The 20,178-nt window shown below is 38.7% G+C and overlaps 1 protein-coding gene across 1 annotated transcript in view; it reads right to left on the bottom strand.

Annotated features, from left to right (window-relative positions):
- Nucleotides 1–20,178, bottom strand: part of dnah9 (dynein, axonemal, heavy chain 9) — a 124,177-nt gene that overhangs the window by 94,497 nt on the left and 9,502 nt on the right. The window contains exons 10-28 of the mRNA XM_035405087.1: nucleotides 19,607–19,721; nucleotides 19,339–19,407; nucleotides 16,935–17,061; nucleotides 14,357–14,612; nucleotides 11,552–11,793; nucleotides 11,255–11,390; nucleotides 10,964–11,160; nucleotides 10,241–10,665; nucleotides 9,902–10,124; nucleotides 8,182–8,348; nucleotides 7,025–7,895; nucleotides 6,511–6,641; nucleotides 6,128–6,254; nucleotides 5,496–5,648; nucleotides 4,802–4,927; nucleotides 4,020–4,259; nucleotides 3,307–3,467; nucleotides 2,378–2,534; nucleotides 396–500 (exon numbers count right to left, since the gene is read on the bottom strand). Of these exons, the coding sequence (XP_035260978.1) occupies nucleotides 396–500; nucleotides 2,378–2,534; nucleotides 3,307–3,467; nucleotides 4,020–4,259; nucleotides 4,802–4,927; nucleotides 5,496–5,648; nucleotides 6,128–6,254; nucleotides 6,511–6,641; nucleotides 7,025–7,895; nucleotides 8,182–8,348; nucleotides 9,902–10,124; nucleotides 10,241–10,665; nucleotides 10,964–11,160; nucleotides 11,255–11,390; nucleotides 11,552–11,793; nucleotides 14,357–14,612; nucleotides 16,935–17,061; nucleotides 19,339–19,407; nucleotides 19,607–19,721 (4,028 nt within the window). The remainder of the gene's footprint in view (nucleotides 1–395; nucleotides 501–2,377; nucleotides 2,535–3,306; nucleotides 3,468–4,019; nucleotides 4,260–4,801; nucleotides 4,928–5,495; nucleotides 5,649–6,127; nucleotides 6,255–6,510; nucleotides 6,642–7,024; nucleotides 7,896–8,181; nucleotides 8,349–9,901; nucleotides 10,125–10,240; nucleotides 10,666–10,963; nucleotides 11,161–11,254; nucleotides 11,391–11,551; nucleotides 11,794–14,356; nucleotides 14,613–16,934; nucleotides 17,062–19,338; nucleotides 19,408–19,606; nucleotides 19,722–20,178) is intronic.

Genomic DNA, 20,178 nt, shown 5'->3' with positions numbered 1-20,178 from the left:
TTTACAAGATGGTTACTTGAATTGATAGGCAATAGAGTTTCTAAGTATTTCAGTTTTATTTTCTTATTATTTACAAATTTTTTACCAGTGGTAATTACCCAATTATGTGCTCTTCTTATCCTATAATTAAATACCTAGTGCTTTGGGGACTGTAAAAGGAAGCGTTACCACATATTTAACGCAACACTAATACAATAATACAATACACTATAAAGCGGCTTTGCTTTTCAATTAGTTTCAGTCCCAAGGATAGCTTGAGGCTCAAGGCTTGTTTTTTGACAGGCCTCTGTGAAGTGAGCCGTTTGGAGTTTTAGGTATGTCAGCCATTGCTTCTCCACTGTGACTCAAACTAATTTAAATAAAATTAATATTCAAATTGAAGACCGCTTGCTCACCTGTACAGCAACCACAGAGAGAACCTCCACTGAGATTCTGTTGAACTCATCAAAGCAACCCCACGCTCCAGTTTGCGCTAGCCCTTTGTAGATGTTTCCACAGGACTGGGGGGGAAGATGACAATAAGAGGGAAAGACACAAGGCATTATCATACCCACTGAAGTAATGCATTAGTATGTCATCAAGCCTGTGTGTCAATAACTAATGGTGAAATGGGTGCAGGAACTTCTGAAGAGAGAAAAAGCATTGGACAGATCTTGCTTTTCTATTCTGAGCACTTCCAATTAATATGCCTGAAGATGCAAGGTTGCAGTTGTGAGAGCCCAAGCTTGTTATTGCTTTATGGGAACAGTAGTAAACCTTTATAACTTACTAAAGCAAGAGTGGCCTTTATATCTTTATATATTATATCCTTTGTTTTAAACATTATCACTGCGGTTCACAGGCAGGAGCACGGTCAGGAAAGGGTAGAGGCAAGTTATACTTCTCAATAACAAAGAATCACCAAAACCATGAGAGAGCAGTGAATAGCTTCAGTGAACAAACTCAGCACTTAACTCTCATGAATAATGTGGATATCTAGCAGCTGAGGTTACCGACCTTACGAAAAAGAAGGGCAAAATCTTACCACTGTACTGAACCTATTGCTGATTGTTTTAAAATGTGCCAGGTCTAATTAGGATCACCCTTAAGCAGCTGAATCTATTCAAGTTAGTACATTGCATGAGCATAAACTTTGCATGCCATATGAAAATTTGACTTCTGGTATAATGATTGAAATTTAAGATTTACCTTCCCTTAGTTATAATCATCCATATCAGATGTAATCTGTTTGTTATAATTTACATTAATTTGAGAGAGGTAACTCCACTGCACTGCATAGAGAAAAGTATGCAATGACTCAACTATTGATGGCCTGAGAGCCTGCCATAGTATAGGCTCACAGGTCTCACTGATCACTAGTGTAGAACAAATAAATGTGGCCCTGCAAAACACTGAACATTTATGAGCAAGGTTTTATTTAATGCCGTCAACATTAACAGTAAACAGACATTGCCAATACACTGCCTGTGTCTGCATAAATTACAATGACTACAAGCAAAAAGAGGCATATTAAAAAGTAATCTCCTGTCAGTCCTTCCCAAGTTCCAGACAGGATAAACATATATGGAAGAAAGATGTCAGGCTGTGGAATTGATCTGGCACATGTGAGTCCTGTGATTATACCACCCACACCTTTCCTCACCTTTACTGCAGCAACGCAGGACACAAACACACACACACATTTATATATATATATATATATATTATATATTATTTTTTTATTTTTTATTTTTTTACTAGCTAATACACAAGTCCTAACAAAGAAGGTGAAGGATGAAATTGAAGAGGCAGTTCAGACAAGGCTTGGGGGGTAAATAGGCAAATCCATCAGACTCTAACTAATCTGGTTCCTTTATGTGGAGGGAGAAGGAGCTTTGCACAGCTTAATAAACAGCCCTCGATATGACTGGCAGACTGAGGAAGAAAAGGAATTAATAAAGGGTAACATATGGTCTCAGGTAGAAAGAAAGGCGGTGTGAATCTTTGAAGCAGCCATTCTTTTCCTGTTTCTCTCTTTGACTTTGTCTCAGATTGGATGTCTCAGATATAGTGGCTAATATTCTTTCATTATTGACCAGAATTGTAGATACCCACCATGAATTCCTCTCAAGATACCTTAAATTTCCAAGTAAAGTCTCACAGATACCTACACCGCTTGGACGCAAGCAATCTTTGGATGGTGACAGAGCACTCTGCCATTAGAATCCAAACCAGTGCTCCACAAAACCCATTTGAGTCTAATTTCTTTTATACATTAACCTCAACTTGGTTTTTACCAAAGTTCAAAATCTCCACTTTGTAGTTCCATTATTCCCACCAAAACTGAAAGTCTTTACTGTATGCATGTTGTATGATTTATGTGAGCAGAGCAACATACCTTGTAGTCCATCTGCTCAGAGCAGTTGAAGACATAGACCATGATTCCCAGGGCTCTACCCAGGTCCTTGGTGGTTTCAGTCTTCCCTGTGCCTGCTGGACCAGCTGGGGCCCCACTCATGGTGAGATGCAGGGACTGGGTCAGAGTGATGTAGCATCTGACAATACACGCACACCCCCACACACACAGAAAATAATCCTGTGGAATTACTTACTTACTCAATTGCAAATCTTAAAATATTTTAATATTGGACAATTAACACTTAATTAAAATCCAGTGTGCAGAAAAATATTTTTTAACTTTTTCAAATGCTTGAACTCAAAGACATTACATATAATTCGTCCATACATATAATTCATGGAAGAGAACAGAGGAGAATCTTTTAGAATGTGATTATGGCAATCAGACCAGTGCAATTACCAACAGTATAGCCAATGGATTATTAGAAAAGTTCTGCCCACTTGGATGGACGCCATGCGTCTGACAGGTCAGGGGACGACAGCTGAGATAAGAGGCTAACCGTATGCTCAGCCAATTACATGGGCATTGATTTAGCCATCATAGATTATTGTCTTGGCTTTATCTAAGCTACAAAGAGAGCTGCACTGTTCTGGGACATACAGTTTGTCCGACAGTGCAAGTAGCCACAGCCCATCAGTCATCAGACTGATCTTTGCTTGACCACTGTCTTTGCTCAGGACATATGGATTCACATGTAATTCTACCTTTGGGCATCCTTTCCAAGAGCAAAAAGGTTTGACAAAGTTATGATCTCAACATGATGGCTGAAAATGTCAATTCAATGTGACTCTCAAAAGTCAGGGAACACGAAAATAACCCTGGTAACCCGCACCAGAAAATCACAATTACTTTAACACTTCCCCATAAAGGGTCATAAATCACGAACTGAACAATCCAAAATCCCACACCTGTCTGTCAGTGGGGTGATGACCAAGCGGGGTGTATTTCCCAGGTACTCATACGAGTACAGAAACTGGGCATCACAAATATTGGCGAAGCAATGCTTCTTTTCTTCGTCCCAACGGTGTCGCAGTTGAGACAGCCACACGAAAGCCTGAGAGTTTTCCACCTGTGGGCAGGAAGCAAATGCAAAACAAGTCATTATCCAGTCTCCAAGAGCATCATTTACATGCCAGATGAGAACAGCAGATAAATATCAACAGAGAAACAGAAGTAGAGAGTTTTATCCAAGACACCTGCTTTTATTCCACCAAGGGGCTGTACCATTTCCATTCTATTCAGCTGAGATTTCTGACAGATAAAGTTGTCTCGAGATTTCAACTTCTAGTCACTGAAGACGACAATTCTCATGAATCATCATTTAAAGACAACAATAAAATGTATTCAAGTTTAGCAGATCACCAGACTAATGGATAAACACTCTTAAAATTATTAATTATATTACTTAAATAATTTTGCCTGAAGTAGAATATAAACTTTCTAAAAGCTTGTCCTCAACTTTTTAATTAATATTAAATTCAACTGATGTGTAGAAAACAACAAAATAATTAATATTAAATAATTTAAAAGTTAATTATAAACAGTGTGATTTCAATAGTTAGGGCAGCCTCATTCATATGAACACTATACATTTATATTGTGATGCGTAGTTATGCTATACCTTCTGAGAAATGATTTTGGCCACCACATCCCGAGCATGGACATCTATGGTGCAGATGGTCATAACCTTCTGTCTGTCTCCTGCAGACAGCTGGCCAATCAGCATGGTGATGAGAGTATTTAGCTGGTTGACTTGTTTCTTGTAGTACTCTTTTATGGCGTTTTCATAGCCCTCTTCTAGACGAGAGAAAGCAATTCCCACCTCTGTGGTCCACCAAATCTGGGTGCATGTCAGAGCAGCCTAGACACAACAGGAAATGGACATGTTTTTAATGTGTGTCAAGATAAGTTAACCCCTCAGCATCTTTCTCTGCCTCTCTGATACCTGAGGTGGTCTGGCTTCAGCCAAAGCAGTGCTTCAGCAGCACTTCACTCATGAGAGCTGTTGAAACCGCAAGATGACCTTGCAGCTACAAATCAAATCCTTCAGCTTTTCAACAATTTAGGGAATTATATTTTGTATTCGCACTCTAATGCAGAAGGGCCATATCAAGAAATCTTGTCATGTACTGTCTGGCTGCACATTCAATTCACCGGTACTTTTAATGCCATCACTCAGAAAATGCAGGATTTACAAATTATTTCTCATCTGTGAAGCATAACGAGACATTAAATCTTCAGCATTATCTCCGAACAATCATTCAGAAGGAATCATTTGGAATGACATGGAAACATTAAATCTTGAGGCGCTTTTGCGAGAAACCAAAAATGCCTCAACACACACGATTAATTGTATCGCTGTTGATTAGTGCTAGACACAGTATGCAGACATGCACACGGTACCTGTGCTGGATAATCAAACAGCCACTGTTCCCTGGGTTTCTCCTCATACGCAGTCACTGCTTCTGTCATCTCATGGCGAACGGTAGACCTCATCGCATCCAGCACCCGATTTAACCACACCTCAACCTAAAATCAACCGCTCATAAACAATTACATTCACTTGATGTGTCCCCTAATATCTGCAGAAACATACAATTTTAATTATGTGTGTGCTGTAGAGCACAGCTGCATGATACAGTATAATTGCTAATATAGATGTTTTTTTTTAAGAGAGAGGAATAAAGATTGAGATATGAATGAATTATAACTTTATACATCTTTTTTCCAGGGATATTTTCCAAATGCTGAGACAGTGACATCTTCACAATGTATTCATAAGAGCAGTGTGAATTTCTCGCTGGGCAAATGTAAATAATTTACCAAGCTCAGCACCATGGTGGCTGCAGATTTCAAAACATGCATTTTTGAAGTACTGTGTTAAAATTCCACTCTCTTTTCCTCCTTTATCCATACATATTTTATCTACACCCTTAATATACACATTCTAAAAGATTTTTCACATTTTACAATAGTTTTTATTTTTATTGACAGCATCAATAAGTCAGAAACTAAGGTTGTATTGGTGTTTTAAAATCTAAAACTGTCATAAATGACAAATAATAAACACTGGGATGAAAGTCTCAGTTGCAGCTACCTGACCAGCGCAGTCACAGGGCTCATTGAAATCTACATATTCCTCCTCTTTACTGTACATTCCAAGGCCGATCTTCGTAGGGTATCCATCTGGGTCCAGCTGAAACTTCATCTTTGCTGTGTTGTCAAAAAGCTTGGAAAGATGGTGCTGAACCTGGGAAATATTCACGGAAGGCAAAGAGTATGAATAACTATGCATATATAAAACAATTAATACATTTTAAAGACATCAAAATGTTATACAGTGAGGAAGTTTGTGAGCAGGCTCTTGGCAGGCTATCAATGATCAGCGCTGCCCTCTTCTGACAATATAGTGTACTGCACTTGAAGACACTTTCACAAAATATTTTGGAAAACATTTTATAAATATTTTTTAAAAATGGCAAAAATATTTTTCAGTTGATAACATTCCAGACTGAAAGAAAATGTTTGCCAAACACATATGTGGGTCATTGTAATATACACTGAGGGCATAACAATCAACAATAAATGCAATGGACACTTAATGTAGTCATTAGCAGTTCACCAGAGATCATTGCATACTGATTTCTCTAAGAATGCGCAATTAAAATTTTAATAGATATATTTAGATTACTAAAGCAGTAACTCTATTGCAGAGTTCTCATGAAATACCTGGTGAGGGTCTGTGCCATTAGAAAGGATATCCAACAGATCAGCAGAGGAGATGAAATAGAATCTAGGAAAGGCTAGTCGCTTGGTGTCAAGATACTCTGCCAGGGCCTTCTCACACAGAGACAGCCTGGAGAAACACATACAATTACAGTTAAAAGCAAACAAATTTTGTAGGATGTGATTTGACAAAATATTTTCCCCATATGGTTTTGTTTTGTTTCCACTGATTCATTAAAACCTATGTACTCATAAAATATAAGAAGAAACACCAATGATATTGAGAGAACCTACTTTGGATGCAAAGTGTCTATCTGCACCCTGCAGCAAAACAGAGTGAATGAAAAGGCCGGGGTCAGACAGAATCATACAACTGATGCACCAACCTGCTTTGAATATCCTCTAATTTATTGTAAAGCCCATGTTTATTGGTGGCTTCCACAACATTTGGTGTTTTCTTAGCATCGTTAGCCAGCTCTTTGAAATCTGTATCGATACCTTCAAAGCGTTTTGAATCCTGTGGAAAATTTCAAATGGAAATGAATTAATTAAAAACAAACCGTTACTGTAATATCAAAAAGTCAGCATATAAATAAGACAGTAAATCTATAACACAAGTAAATATAATTCCAATATTATAATTAAACATTGTTTGTTTTAACCAATAGCATGACTTTTAACTGTATTTAATTAATATATTCTACATCTCAATTAATTTTACATTATTTTTATCAAGGGGCTAAAACAGTATGTTATCCACATTTCCTATATGAAAAATATACATACTCATATACAGTATCTCTATATATACATATTATTTTTCCTCAGAGAAATAACACAAATAAAAATGCGTTTAGGCAGTCAATTTTTCATAAAGAAACTTGTGCTTGCAGATCTGACCTCAGGAAGTTGACGGCGGATGTCCTCAGAGCCAATAAAGATGCTCTCCAGGTGTGACCATGTTCTCTGCACCTCAAACCAGATGGAGATGACGGAGTCAGCCGTGGACAGCTTCTTCTGCCAGGCTGACACTTCCTCCAGGAAGAAAGCAATGTATTTGGAGGACATGAGGTTCTGCAGCTGCACCTGGTTGTCCTCAAGCGTCTCAATTAACTCTTCATTGGACCTGAGCAGGGGCACCTGCGTGCGGTGGTGGGGCTCGTACTGGAACTCCATGCCTGTCCAGATGGTGTTCAGTTCTGTCAGGACCTTCTCCATGCCCAGCTCCTTCACAGCCTTGTCCACGATTCCCCGCACGTCATCTTCGAAGTTGTGCAGGTTCAACTGCAGCAAGTCGGCCAGCGTGGTGTCTTTGTCCATTGAGAAGTGCACCCCCGTGGCCTGCATTAGCTGGTGCCAATGCCTCTCCCGGATGGCAGGGTTCTGCAGCTCTGCCACTGCCCGCAGTGAGGTTATGATGTTCTTCACTGTGCTGTCCAGCCCTGCGAAGGCATCCCATGCCCGTGACTCCTTGTCCAGCCCCCGGATGTCCTTGGAAAAGCGCTTGCATTCCAGCTCCATATTCTCCACGTTGATCTCCCGCCATTTTGTGGTCTTCCAATCTGTCATGCTGGAGTCCACCACAGTGATCATGTCCCACAGTTCCTTCAAGATAGACACCTCCTTGCGGCACTGCTTCAGCTGCTTATAGTCAGGGATGTTCACCTCGAACAGACCAGCGGATTCAGTAATGGCCGCCATGGTCGATTCCTTCTCCAGAATCTGCCTATGGGCCGCGTCCAGCATGCGGTATGGGTTTTCACTGTCAAACCTTTAACGAAGCAAATTGATCTTGTGCTGAATAACTCGCTCAATAATAATTCAGGGTTACTTCGCATTTATTGAGTTAAAAATTCCAGTTAAGCATTCACATCACAAACCAAACTAAGTAGCTTTCTTGTCCAGTGTACCTCATGTTCATTTTATTTATTTTTTATTTTTAAATCCTAAATAAACTGTCACAAACTTCACAGAAGTGACAAGGAAAATGGCCTTGCTCCAGCTTGGACACTTACCACATCTGACAAAGGAGTAAACATTTGCTGCTGGCACGTTACCTGAAAGGCCCTTCCTTACGGAAGCGTTCTCTGAAGGAATGCTGCTCCACATCAAAGGAGGCACACTTCCTGCGCAGGCTAGCCACTTCGTTGGCCTGCAGGGGGGCCACCTGCTGCTTGACAGTGATGGCCTGCTTCTTCACATTGTTCCACTTCTCTGGAAGTTCCTGCAAAAAAGTGAGCCTCATCAATCAGATGTTAAATGATCTCATGCATCACTAACATGGTAAGGCAGTAACATGCAGCATATATAAACCAAGGAGATTATAAACTATAAATTATCACAACCTTAATTTGATAAACATATAAAATACATCTTGTTACTGTCCTTTAAAATATCCAAAGCTCTTCAGTTTTTATGCTATTAATGTCTGTATCAAGACGTCAACAAGCACAAGTTGCATTATGATTTCCTCCCAAATCCTCCAAAGGCTGCACTGACCGGTAATGATTCACACATGTATGCTTAAATGTTTCGTTCTACTACAGTTTATAACACTTCGCAAAAACAATTTTGTATTCCATTTTATACTCCCATTTGTGGTAGAAAAATTGTTGTTCTATATGCAAATTCAAGCTTACTGAAATTTGTTTCTTGGTAATGCTAGCTTGCTAAGGTTTAAACTATGTGGTATTGTATTGTATTTATTTATTTATTTATTGCATGCTCCAATCCACACACTTTTTTTAGGCGGGGGGGGGGGGGGGGGGTCACAACATTGCCAAGGGTGCACATGCAGTGCAGTCAGTAAGTATTTGGACAGTGAACAATTTCTGTGATTTGTTGTCAACATGAGGTTAAAGTACAGGCTGTCAGCTTTCATTTAATTTGCTGGAGTTTAGAAACAAGACAACAAAAATTGTCACTGTTCACCCAATATGAAAGTAAATACCCTCAAATTAAATTTGACAGTCTGCACTTTAACCTCAGTTTGTCTGCTTGAATTTGAGGGTATTTACATCCATATCGGGTGAACCATGTAGGAATTCCAACCCCTTTTACACAGTGCCCCCATTTTAGGGGGCAAAGAATAATTGGATAATTGGCTGCTCAGCAGCTGTGTGTTGTTGCATCATGCATGCACACGAAAGCTAACAAAAAATAAGCAGTTGCTTCTAGATGTAGAATTTGCATTTGAATTTGCAAAGCAGGCCATCATGGGGCTGAAAAACCAGAATAAAACTGTAGTGGATATACAAAGGGTTGTAATTCCTACATGAATCACTAAATATAGATGTAAATTCCATTAAATTAAAGCTGACAGTCTGCACTTTGACCTGATATTCACGGTTTAATTTCAAATCCAATTTGCTGGACTACAGAGCCAAAGCAACAAAAATGGTGTCACTGTCCAAACACATAACAGACTGCACTGTATATCCAGAAACTAGAGAAACTAGTGGTTTATTCCTTTCATCTATATATGAATAAAATGTCATTGGGCTTTGGAAAAGTACTGTACTACGAAAAATGTGTTTCAACTCTAAGTCTGCAATGTTGACTCAACCCAATTATTTTCATTATTTTATTTGTAAATAAAAATAACGCTATAAATGAATTGAAGTACACACATGGAGCAATACTGCAATCCCCTTTGCTACATTTGACTCTTTAAATCTGCACAGGTAAGACAAATTACTTTTATATTAAAATGAACGCAGCTTCCTGTTCACCTTCTTCCCACTTTGAAAAACATTTGAGAATAAAAACTCAATTTACCTCAAGCTGTTTATACACCTCCTCTGGTAGCTCCTGCTCATATGTTTTAAGCAGCTCTATAGTGTGCTTCAGAGGCTCAAACATTTTATCTGTGTTGGCCTGTCTTTCTTTAACGGCCATCAGGTGTCCCATAATCCTAACCAGGCTGCTGTAGTCTCCCTCCTCCACAGTACTGCCCAGCTCTCCTTCAGCAACTCTGATGAAGTCCTCCAGATCAGACAAGCTATATTAAAACGCAGAAGTAATTGGGTGAAACAGCCTTAGAGATGAGCTGTGGGAAGCACAACATACTGGAACATTGTTTCTCAACCGTACAACTATATTGATGGACTTATTCACCTGTGTGTGACGTGGTCAATAAGGTGCTGCTTAAACATAAGGCTCCACTTCTTGATGACATTGAGCAGGGCGCTCTTAAAGGGGCGGGCGTCCACCCTCATCCAGCCATCAAACACATTGATGGGCTCAAGGGCGAGGACCTCGTTGTAGATCTTCTCATAAGAATCCACCTGCTCCTTGAACTGCTCCAACGTCGGCGGGTGCTCTGGTACGCCTTCGTCGGCATGAGCCTGGATCTCCTCACTAGTGAGCACATGGCCATACAGCAAAAACTGCCGCATGAACTCCTTCCTGTCGTCCACGTACAGGTAGGCGTAGTGCTCAAAAGTGTTGCGATACTCGCAGCACTTGGACATTGCTTGTTGGGTGCAGTCCATCAGCAGCTGCCTCATATCAGCCAGGTCCGCCATGTCTTCCATGTCAGCCTACAATGACACGAAAAAGAGGTCTAGACACTAGACTATAATGGTCATTTGCAATGGCCCCATATGAAACACCTGCTTGGAGAACCTCAAAGTCTTTCTGAACCAATCTTTTTCTGTCAACTGGATGAATAAAACTGAGGCAAATTTGAAATTTAGTTTAGTGTTATTATGACAATGGAATATACATTTAAGTTAAAAAAAAATATTAAGAATGCACAAGGGAGTTCATTACTGGGATATGAACTGCATAGATATAAAAATTCTGTTCATGTCAGTATAATAATTTAGCTGGTAGTACCTGGTAGTGAGGGAAACTGCTGTGCTCAGCTAATCGAGGCATAAGGGAAGAACTTCTGTAGATGTCATTGATGATGCCTTCGACCAAATCGTAAAAGCCGTCACTGGCCCCAAACTCCAGCGATGGCCGGAAGACAATGTCTGGAACCTGCAGTTCTAACTGAGCTTCAAACAAAGCGGACAAAGCAGCCTTGGGGTCTGAGAGAAAAGCAGAAAAAAGGATTTCAATGAATCTCCTCTGGATCTTATAGATCAAATGACTTCTGTCGCTCCGCCTGCGGCATTAGTTTACCTGTGTTATCTAAGAGGAACTTCAGGGAGCACTCAATGCTGTTGAAGAATCCATCTATCACCATTTCATCCACATAATCCACATATGATTTCCACACTTCCGAGGCAGGGTCAGCTTTGAAAAGTTCTAAATTTTCCTGAAAGGAGAAAGAACAGGTTCAAACACGGTCTCCATTCCATTACACAGCTCTGAGTATGTCATTTTCTTTTGATCTGCTGATGTCTCTAAATAGTAAGCATATGGAGGAAGGGCATAGAATTTGGGAGTGTGCGGCAACATGAACAAATATTACTGAACCTTTAGTAAGGAATGGATCCTGTTTCCTGAGTCACGGATGTGACTGTAGCGTTTCTCAAGTCGCTCTGGTCGGTCGTCCAGGTTGAGGAGGGTGTCTTTCTTCCCCTCCTTCCTCTCAAAGAGAGGAGACACCCAGGTTTTCATTATGTTCTGTATCTCCCCCACATTGTCTTTGGTCCTCTGTAGGCGGCTCTCAAGGTCATGGACTGCATCCCGGACTTGCTGGATGTAGTCCCAGATGCCTATTTGAATCAACACGGAAAGGTTTTGGATGGAAGTTCCTAAGCAACCACAACCAATGTGAAGTGGCAGGTTTTCAGCGGGGTTACAGATAACAGAAAACGAATTTCTCTCTCCCCAAGACTTCTTTTTTAAATGTATTTACTGCTATTGAAACATTTGCAATAAAAAGCTTAAATGAGCAACGAGAACCACATTATTCAAAGATTTAATTCACACCTCATTCAACATATGTACGACTAAAGTAGCCTGGCTTGAATAACAAAAAACTTTGTTTTCTACCAAGATTATAACATACAATAGGAAACTGACCCATTGATGCTCATATATGAAGTCAGCAACCAGCTGCATTCTAGTTACATAACACTTTATTTAATTATCTGAATTGCACAGTTGTGTATCAGCTGTGTAAAATGCTGCCAAGGAATTACTTTTTTGGCATTTCTCAAACGTTGACATGGTTTATATTATGCATGTGTCATACATCTCATGTTAGGGCTTCAGGCTACTGAAAATGGTACTTAGCCTAAAAACATGGTAACTATTTTAACCATGGTGCAAATTCAGGACGTGGTGAGCACTTGATGGGCATTCCTAGTTCACTCCATCAGCAATCACTGAGTCTTAAGAAAAAAAGTGTTACAGTCAATCTCTTGATCTATTCAGGATGTTCTTCCATAAGTTTATGAAAAAGAAAATACAAAAACTTAACAAAATGCAGATTTGACTCATTGTCATCGGTTTTGCTTTGAACACTTGATTTTCCTCAAACAGTGTAGTTTCAGTGACCAAGTTTACACACTTTCCAGAATTAAAATACCACTATTTCAGCTGCCAGTTTATTATCAATTAGAAAATTATTTCCCATACAGCACATTTTGCAAAAGGAAACCACTGCTTGATCTGACAGATTAAAAATCCTGGGATGTGAAAAGGGGATATGAATTCTCCATGGCATGCATTGCTGTTTTTCACTTAATGTGGCTTAATCCATCAACAGATACTAAAAGTGTCTAATTAAGAACAATAGATACTAAAAGTGTCTAATTAAGAACAATTAACAGCCTGTGGTTGGAACAAAAACAAGCATGCACAGTGGGTCACCAAGACCGAGTTTGAGAACCTCTGATCTACATTTAGTAATGCTGTCTGACCATTCTTTTAATGTTCTGCTTTTTAGCAGCATCCTCATGAATAACAGCTCTTCTGATATTTTCTCTCTTTCAGGGAACAGATGGTCTCTGAGCTTGGTTAAAGTGATGTGTTTGTATTCCAGTGTGTGAAGTCCCTGGGAGAGATCAGTTCCCTACTTGTTACTACTTATCAATGGCTAAAAGGCATTTACTTGCTTAAATGGGAACTTGCGCAAATGGGGGATATGGCTTACCGCTATGTGTCCAGACCATGTCATTCAGGATATTGATATAATCCAGAGATTTACTGGAGTAGTTATAGTACAGCATACTATGAGAAAGGCACACTACTGAAAATCATTGCTCAAAATTATGTATTGGCCATATACAGTAGATGAAAGACATTCACACACACACACAAACACACACACATACATACACACACACACACAGACACACCTATATTCTTTTCTCTTCTTTCATGCTGGCATCAACTGATGTGAGCCAGGTGTCCCTGGGGGTGGGGCTACTCCCATGTGATTTCTTCATAAGCTCAGGGAAAAGCACATGGGCATGTGGAAGACAGGTGTAATGGTGGGCTAACACAAGGTTATGACTAGCCTACGTTCTGCTGGAAGACGCAGTGTTTGGTGACATTTTAGAGGTTGCCTCGTCGAGGAGAGTTTTTCCAGAGTTAAGAAGAGCTCTGGGGAGAGCTTAAGCAAAGTAAACAGCCATTGAGTTTATCTGCAAGCCACCCTTGGGATTTTTGGGTTCTTTTGTTATCGCACAGGTGCCATGCCAATAGCACCCTCATGGGATGCTGGCTGACTTTTTTTAAAATAAAAGTAACGGAACCAAACAAGAACCAGCACGTAAGCCCCACTCTCAGGACCGGGTTCGACACCAGTACCAGTTCTCAGTTTTCTTTCGAAACTCTGCCATACACATTTAATGTTGCATCCATTTGCCACACATTAACCATAGCTAACATAATGGTCTAGTGTGGAACGTATTTATACCTAGAATCAACTCTTAACCTTTTGTTAGTTTTCTTGTGCATGAACTAATGATGCAAAGACACACAGCTGCCCTAAAAACAGCTGAGCAGCCAATTGTCCAGTTACTTTTGCTCCCCTAAAATGGGGGTATGCATAAAAAAACCTTTGAGTTTCCAGCCCAATTGTCTATACACTGCCATCAAATGTCTCATATGCTTTATTATAAATCTGTCTCTCCCAAAGACAGAACAAATAATTATTCATGTGCAACAAAAAACTCCTGTGGTTAATACTGAACCAATTTACATTATGTTGTGTACGTGTATAGTCTGCCCACCAATGTCTAGGAAAACTTATAAATTGATAAAAATGAAACTGTGCTATGTTATTTTATTGTAATGTAGGAAGCTGAGAGTTGTGAAGCATCTTACCATCACTCCTCCAGTTGATTGCCTCCTCTGCTTCCATAAGCTGGGTGTCAATGGCCTTCAGCTGAAAATCCACGAGGGGGAACTCCACTTCCAGCACAGAGCGAATCACCTTGTTGTACCGCCCAACAGTGAGATCCAGGTTGGCTACATACTGCCGCAAGGACTCTTTGGTGGAGTATATGTTAGCAGCTGTGTCGGGTATTGTCTCTGTCTGTCTTGAATCCAGGTACTTGACTTCTCTCAGCACTGACACTAACTGCAGGACACAGACAAGGACATTTTCCTCCATGTATATACAAATCAAAAACTGTGATAGAAAGCATTCAGACTAAAAAAAAAATATGCTGTTGCTCACTTTACAAAGAAGCACATAAAAGCTTAAATGTTGATACCATCATCTTGAAAGTGGTAATCACATTGAGAAAATATTCAGAAATACAGTCTTTATAGTGCATCCCTTGGGATACTGCAGCTAGTGAAATGCAGGTTGTCTCAGGTAAGCTTTGTGACTGCATAGCTACATAAACACCAAATTAAACAGACTTTCTGGAAGAAAATCAACACTCATTGAGAATTTATTATTCTACTGAAGAAGGCCAGTATCATCTACATATAAAGTAACATTTTCTATACAGTTGCATGTATTTTGAGATAAAACAAAATAACAACAAAACCTGGAAAGTGTAAGCAAGCACTGATTCAAAACTAAACACATTAAAACCTAAAAGGGAATAAAACTAGAATATATAATACTTTACTCAACTAAAATTTGTGTGGAAAGCCACACAGAGTCTAATTAAAATAGAAATAGTTTATACAGTAGTAGCTTAATTTAACTTCCTTTTGAGGGCAATCCAACCTGCAGTTCAGTATATTTAACCAATTTAAAGAAATCAATTAAAATTCTGAACAAAAATTGAACACCATTACAAGGTGTTTAAAATAAATGTTGTAGATTCCATTCTTATTGAACACATTATGGGAGAGCATAACACAAAATGAGTATGAACAACATAAATGCAAAGCCTCAACAGTGACTAAGTAGATCCATCCAACCATCCATTTACTGAACTGCTTATTCCAGGTTCGAGTCGTGGGGGGGTAGGTGTGGGGCTCGAGGCTGTCCCAGCATGCACTGGGCAAGAGGCAGGAATACACCTTGGACAGGATGCAAGTGCTGAGCGATTAGTGTTTTTTTGAGTTCAGTTTGGTTTGGAAAATCAGTATTCGATTTCAATTTAGTTTTTTCTTTTAAAAAAATATTAATATGAAATAAATTTGAATATATCATGGAGTAATGACAATTGAAATTATTTTCGACTATTTTTTTATTGAAATGTTAAACACTAACATTTTTTAAAGAGCTTTAAAGCAATAAATTTCCAAAGGCTCCAATGTTGTGATGGCAAATTACGGCAAATTACATGCATAAATCACATTGGCCTTTAAACATATATATGAATTTCAGGTGTGTATATTTCATTTTTTTATTCATTGAATTTATAATGTATGTCCCTTATCATGCACTCTTGTCTCAGGAAGTAAAGAGATTTTCTCTCTGGTAGGCACGCAGGCTGCCAGCCATCACCATTTAACTGCTGTCAGTGTTCCTCACAAGACACATTAGCAAGTAAACTAGTAACATTGACAAAATCATTAGACCTATTTCAAGGCAGATGTGCCATTCAACCTGTTAGAAGTGTTGTTATGAAATATATATGAGTTGTTGGGTGCAGTCGCATCGTACATATACCTCTTTGGTCCAACTGCAATATTGTTTGTGTCATGTGAGTACTGGGTTCTGTGTGGTTCCGAACTGTCACGTTACTCACGTGTCTGTAAGCCCAACGGATTATGGTCATTGTAGTTATTGTGATGCTTATTTCTGTGGAAACTGTGTTGACTAGCAGCCTTTTAAAAAATACAACTTAAAAAACTAGCACACCAAGCTTGGAGAAAAGCATTGATTATCCACTGTATTAAGACAATTCAAATAATCAAACCCACGTTGATCGATTAATTATTTAAACACACTCAAATGGCGGTCATTCACTCAGCACTACCGATCACTAATCCATCGCAGGGCCCACACATTATTCACTCACACATTCATGCCTTAAGAGGGTAATTAGAGTCTCCAACTAGCCTACTACATTACTATGCATATCTTTGGACTGTGGGAGGAAAGTACCCAGCGGGTACATTGGGAGAACATGCAGACTTCTCACAGAAAGGCCCTCCATCAGGATTCCTTCTTGCTGTGAAGCGACAGTGCAGTTCACCTGCACCACCATGGCACCGCGACTTAATTGGTATTCCAAAAAATAATTTCCCACAATTTTTTTGGAATGTCAATTTTTGGAATGGGTTTTCCTGGTTTTCCTGGTTTAAGTAATGAATAAACTCTCCTCAAAGAAGACATTATTTTGCTTTTCAGGCTGCTCTACCTCTTACTTCTGGTATAAATTAGATCTTAATTGAAAGGTAAATCCAACCAACTTCAGGACACATGGACTACAGCAGTCCATGTCTGGTTAAGAAGAAAGCAGGATGTCAAGCTCACTGCTGTCTCTCCTACCTGGGGGTTGAAATTGACAGTGATGAGCCTGGTTGAAGGGTCTCTGGAGATGAGGGGTTGGTTGAGGTTGTATTGAGACTTCTCTCCCACTGTTTCTGACCAGCTGTCATATAATCTCTGTGAGTATCTAAAATAAAATAAAATACATTTTTTTGAAAAATTAGAAAAAATATCTCCAGTTGCAGTTTTCCAAATGACACAACATATTTTATATATATTTTTTCTTTCCAATGCTAATAGGTAAAAATGTCATTAAAAAATGTTCTTACGTTTTTCCATGAAAGTTACAGTTGACCAATATTTAGCACAAAATCTTAAATCTTAAAATTGATATAACTTAACTGTATGAGTTACTTTGACAATATTTTATGTCAAGTGTACCAGTGTCTTAGTCCACTTGTAGAGACATATAATGTATACTGATTTTACTGAGATAAAAACATTTCTCCAGTATGTGGTCATTTTAACTGTTGTTTGCAAAGTTCCCAAGGCTAAAAATGTATATATTTCCAAAATTAATTACTTTAAGTTCTAGAAAGAAAAAAAACTGAGATGGGGCACCAATATAAACTTGACAAAGAGCCCTGACCAAAACTGTCTGCAAAATAAATTATTGCAAATAGCCCTTGCACTTCACAGTGTTTAAATTAAACCCTACAGCTTTACCTCTTTGTATTTTTATATTTATTTATTGTAAATACAAACTACAACCATCCTGCCAGCTATGAAATTGTTTGGTGGTTTGCAATACCCTCGCGGGGAAGAGCACAGGGAATAAAGGAAGGGATTCATCACAGCAGAGAGCCCAATTCCACTAGAATGACAGGGTTCTTGGAAACGACAGACAGCATAGCATTCTAAGCAACCCTGCAGCAGCCATTCACAAGCATTAAAGAAGCAGATACACTCAGCCCCATTCAATCTAATCAAGGACACTGAAGAGACAATATGTCAGGTCTCTGAACTACCATATCAATCTGTAAATAACCTGATTACAAGAAGTCATATAAAGGGACCAGTATTGGATTTTGTTCCATCTGGGTTTAAGCTTTATTTCTCCACAGCAGCAGAACTGGGGCTACAGCAATCAACTGGCTCTGTAATGGCAATAAATCATACGCCTCTTTGTTGAGAGGTAATGACTGTAGTTGCTCCTAATTGCCCCGACTAGAGTGTTTTTACTAGATCGGCAAATGCTCACTTCTAACAAGGGGCCTAATTTTTGCACATTTATGAGCCTGCTCATTACTTTCCATTTCCATTTATTTATATATTTATACATACCCAGAAGAGGGGAAAAAATCATACAGTTCGAGATTGCCCACATGAGCCACAAACACACCAATACACGCAAAGTCACAGCTCTAAAAGCAATTTTCACACAATAGGACACTTTGTCATCCAAGTTTATATATTAGATATGTTTTCCAGGGCTCATTCTTCAAAGGCCATTCACTGAGAGGTGGAAAGGAGAAAGACTGTAGAAAGTATCAAGCTACATGTACCCAATTTTAATGAGTGAATGAATCACAAATGTGTCTGGCTGTGCCTCAGCCTTGTTGGCCCACAGTAGGCCTCAGTTATGAGTGCTTCACACGTTGTAGTTTTTCAACTCTTTTAAATTCTCATTCTCATAATGATTTTAAACTTTACAGGGCCCAAGAAATGAAACCATGTTTCTACTGGTACAGTATGCCTCAGCAGCAGATCTGCTTCCTATTCCAGGAGCATTTTGGTAGCAAGTTGACCAGTAACGTGGAAGTAGTGCGGAAGAAAAATTTAAAAAATAAAAATTTTAAAAGATGAAACACCTACTTCCTGAACACTCGGGATGTCCATACATTCAAAATTAATATTAGGTTTCCCACCAAGACTCTGCCTTTGCAAGGTATACTTGTCCCAAGCTTAGTAGCCTGAACATAGACAAAAAGACTGGAGCAATCAGCACTTGAACTATATGTGAGATTCCATCAGGTTAAATGATGAATTGCAATATTTTCCCACAAAAGAATGCAACAGCCAGTTAAGTGGAAGACCCAGTTTCATGTAATGGTATGGTGTCTCACAATAATTGCTAGATTGTTAATTGATTAATACACACTTTTAAAAATCCCTTTGAAAATTTCTTCTGACTCAAATTTCATGCTTTAAATTGACAGGTGGTAATTACGCAATTAACTGATGGTATCCCTCATTAAAACCCCAGTGTTTTTAAAATTTCAGTTTTTCTCCAACTAATCTTTATGTAATTGGTTAATAAGCCAAGGGATTGAGCTTCAAGGAGTTAGTGTAGAACTGTAGGCTGAAGACAACAATATAAATACATTCTCAGCATTTACAGCAAATTATGCTTTTATTACGCACATAAATCATTTCCATTCTTAGTTAATGTGAGATCACTAACCTTTCCAGTATATCCATCATTTCTTCATATTTCTTGATCATTCTCTTCCCATTAGCAGACTCCATGCAACTATTTCCACAGAAAAAAGGTAAAACAACCACAGATGAAGATGACTAGTCCACCGATTTAGCAGCAGACTGGGGGGGGGGGGATTTGCACTTGTATATGGATACGCATGTTAGTATGGTAAAAATGTACACATTTTAAAATGTGAATAGCCAGAATGTAATGTGAGTGTAAGAAAGCAAAAGTAAAAATTTAAACTCACGGATGAGTGATGTTCCTGAAGTTTCCAAATGGCTTTTGAATGCGCTCCTGCATTTCCTGTGCCCACCTCAATCCTCCAGCTACAGCAGGCATATTCTTATTGACAGGAGTGTAACCTGGAGAGAAAGAAAGTTCATACATAGTTATAATAATGCGTGAATATTATTTATTTTAGCTTAAACCGCACTGTAAAGGATTTGATATTTCTGTTTGTTATTGGTTTTTATAATTGAGGTATAAAATGACTTTAAAAACAAAAACAACATAATCCTTACCCATAACATTTTTTAAAAAAAACAATTAATCCTTAATCCACTACTGAAATAATTCCTTATGCAAGATATTTTGAATTAGGTATTTTACAGTACATTATTCATAATTACAATATTAATATTTGGGAAATTAAATGATTTGGTTTTTGATAAAATTATTTTATCAAAAAATGTCCTTATTTCAGAAACTAAACACTCAAAAAGTAATAACAAATAAAAATGTTTCATCATTCATTTATAAACATACAATGACCATGAAACTGGTGAGTAGTTCTACACTGTAGTAAGCCAAACATTACAA

The sequence above is a fragment of the Anguilla anguilla genome, chromosome 2, assembly GCF_013347855.1.
Source record: "Anguilla anguilla isolate fAngAng1 chromosome 2, fAngAng1.pri, whole genome shotgun sequence".
In the NCBI taxonomy this organism is placed as follows: domain Eukaryota; kingdom Metazoa; phylum Chordata; class Actinopteri; order Anguilliformes; family Anguillidae; genus Anguilla; species Anguilla anguilla.
The sequence above is the reverse complement of the archived record's forward strand: the minus strand, read 5'-3'. Positions and strand labels throughout refer to the sequence as shown.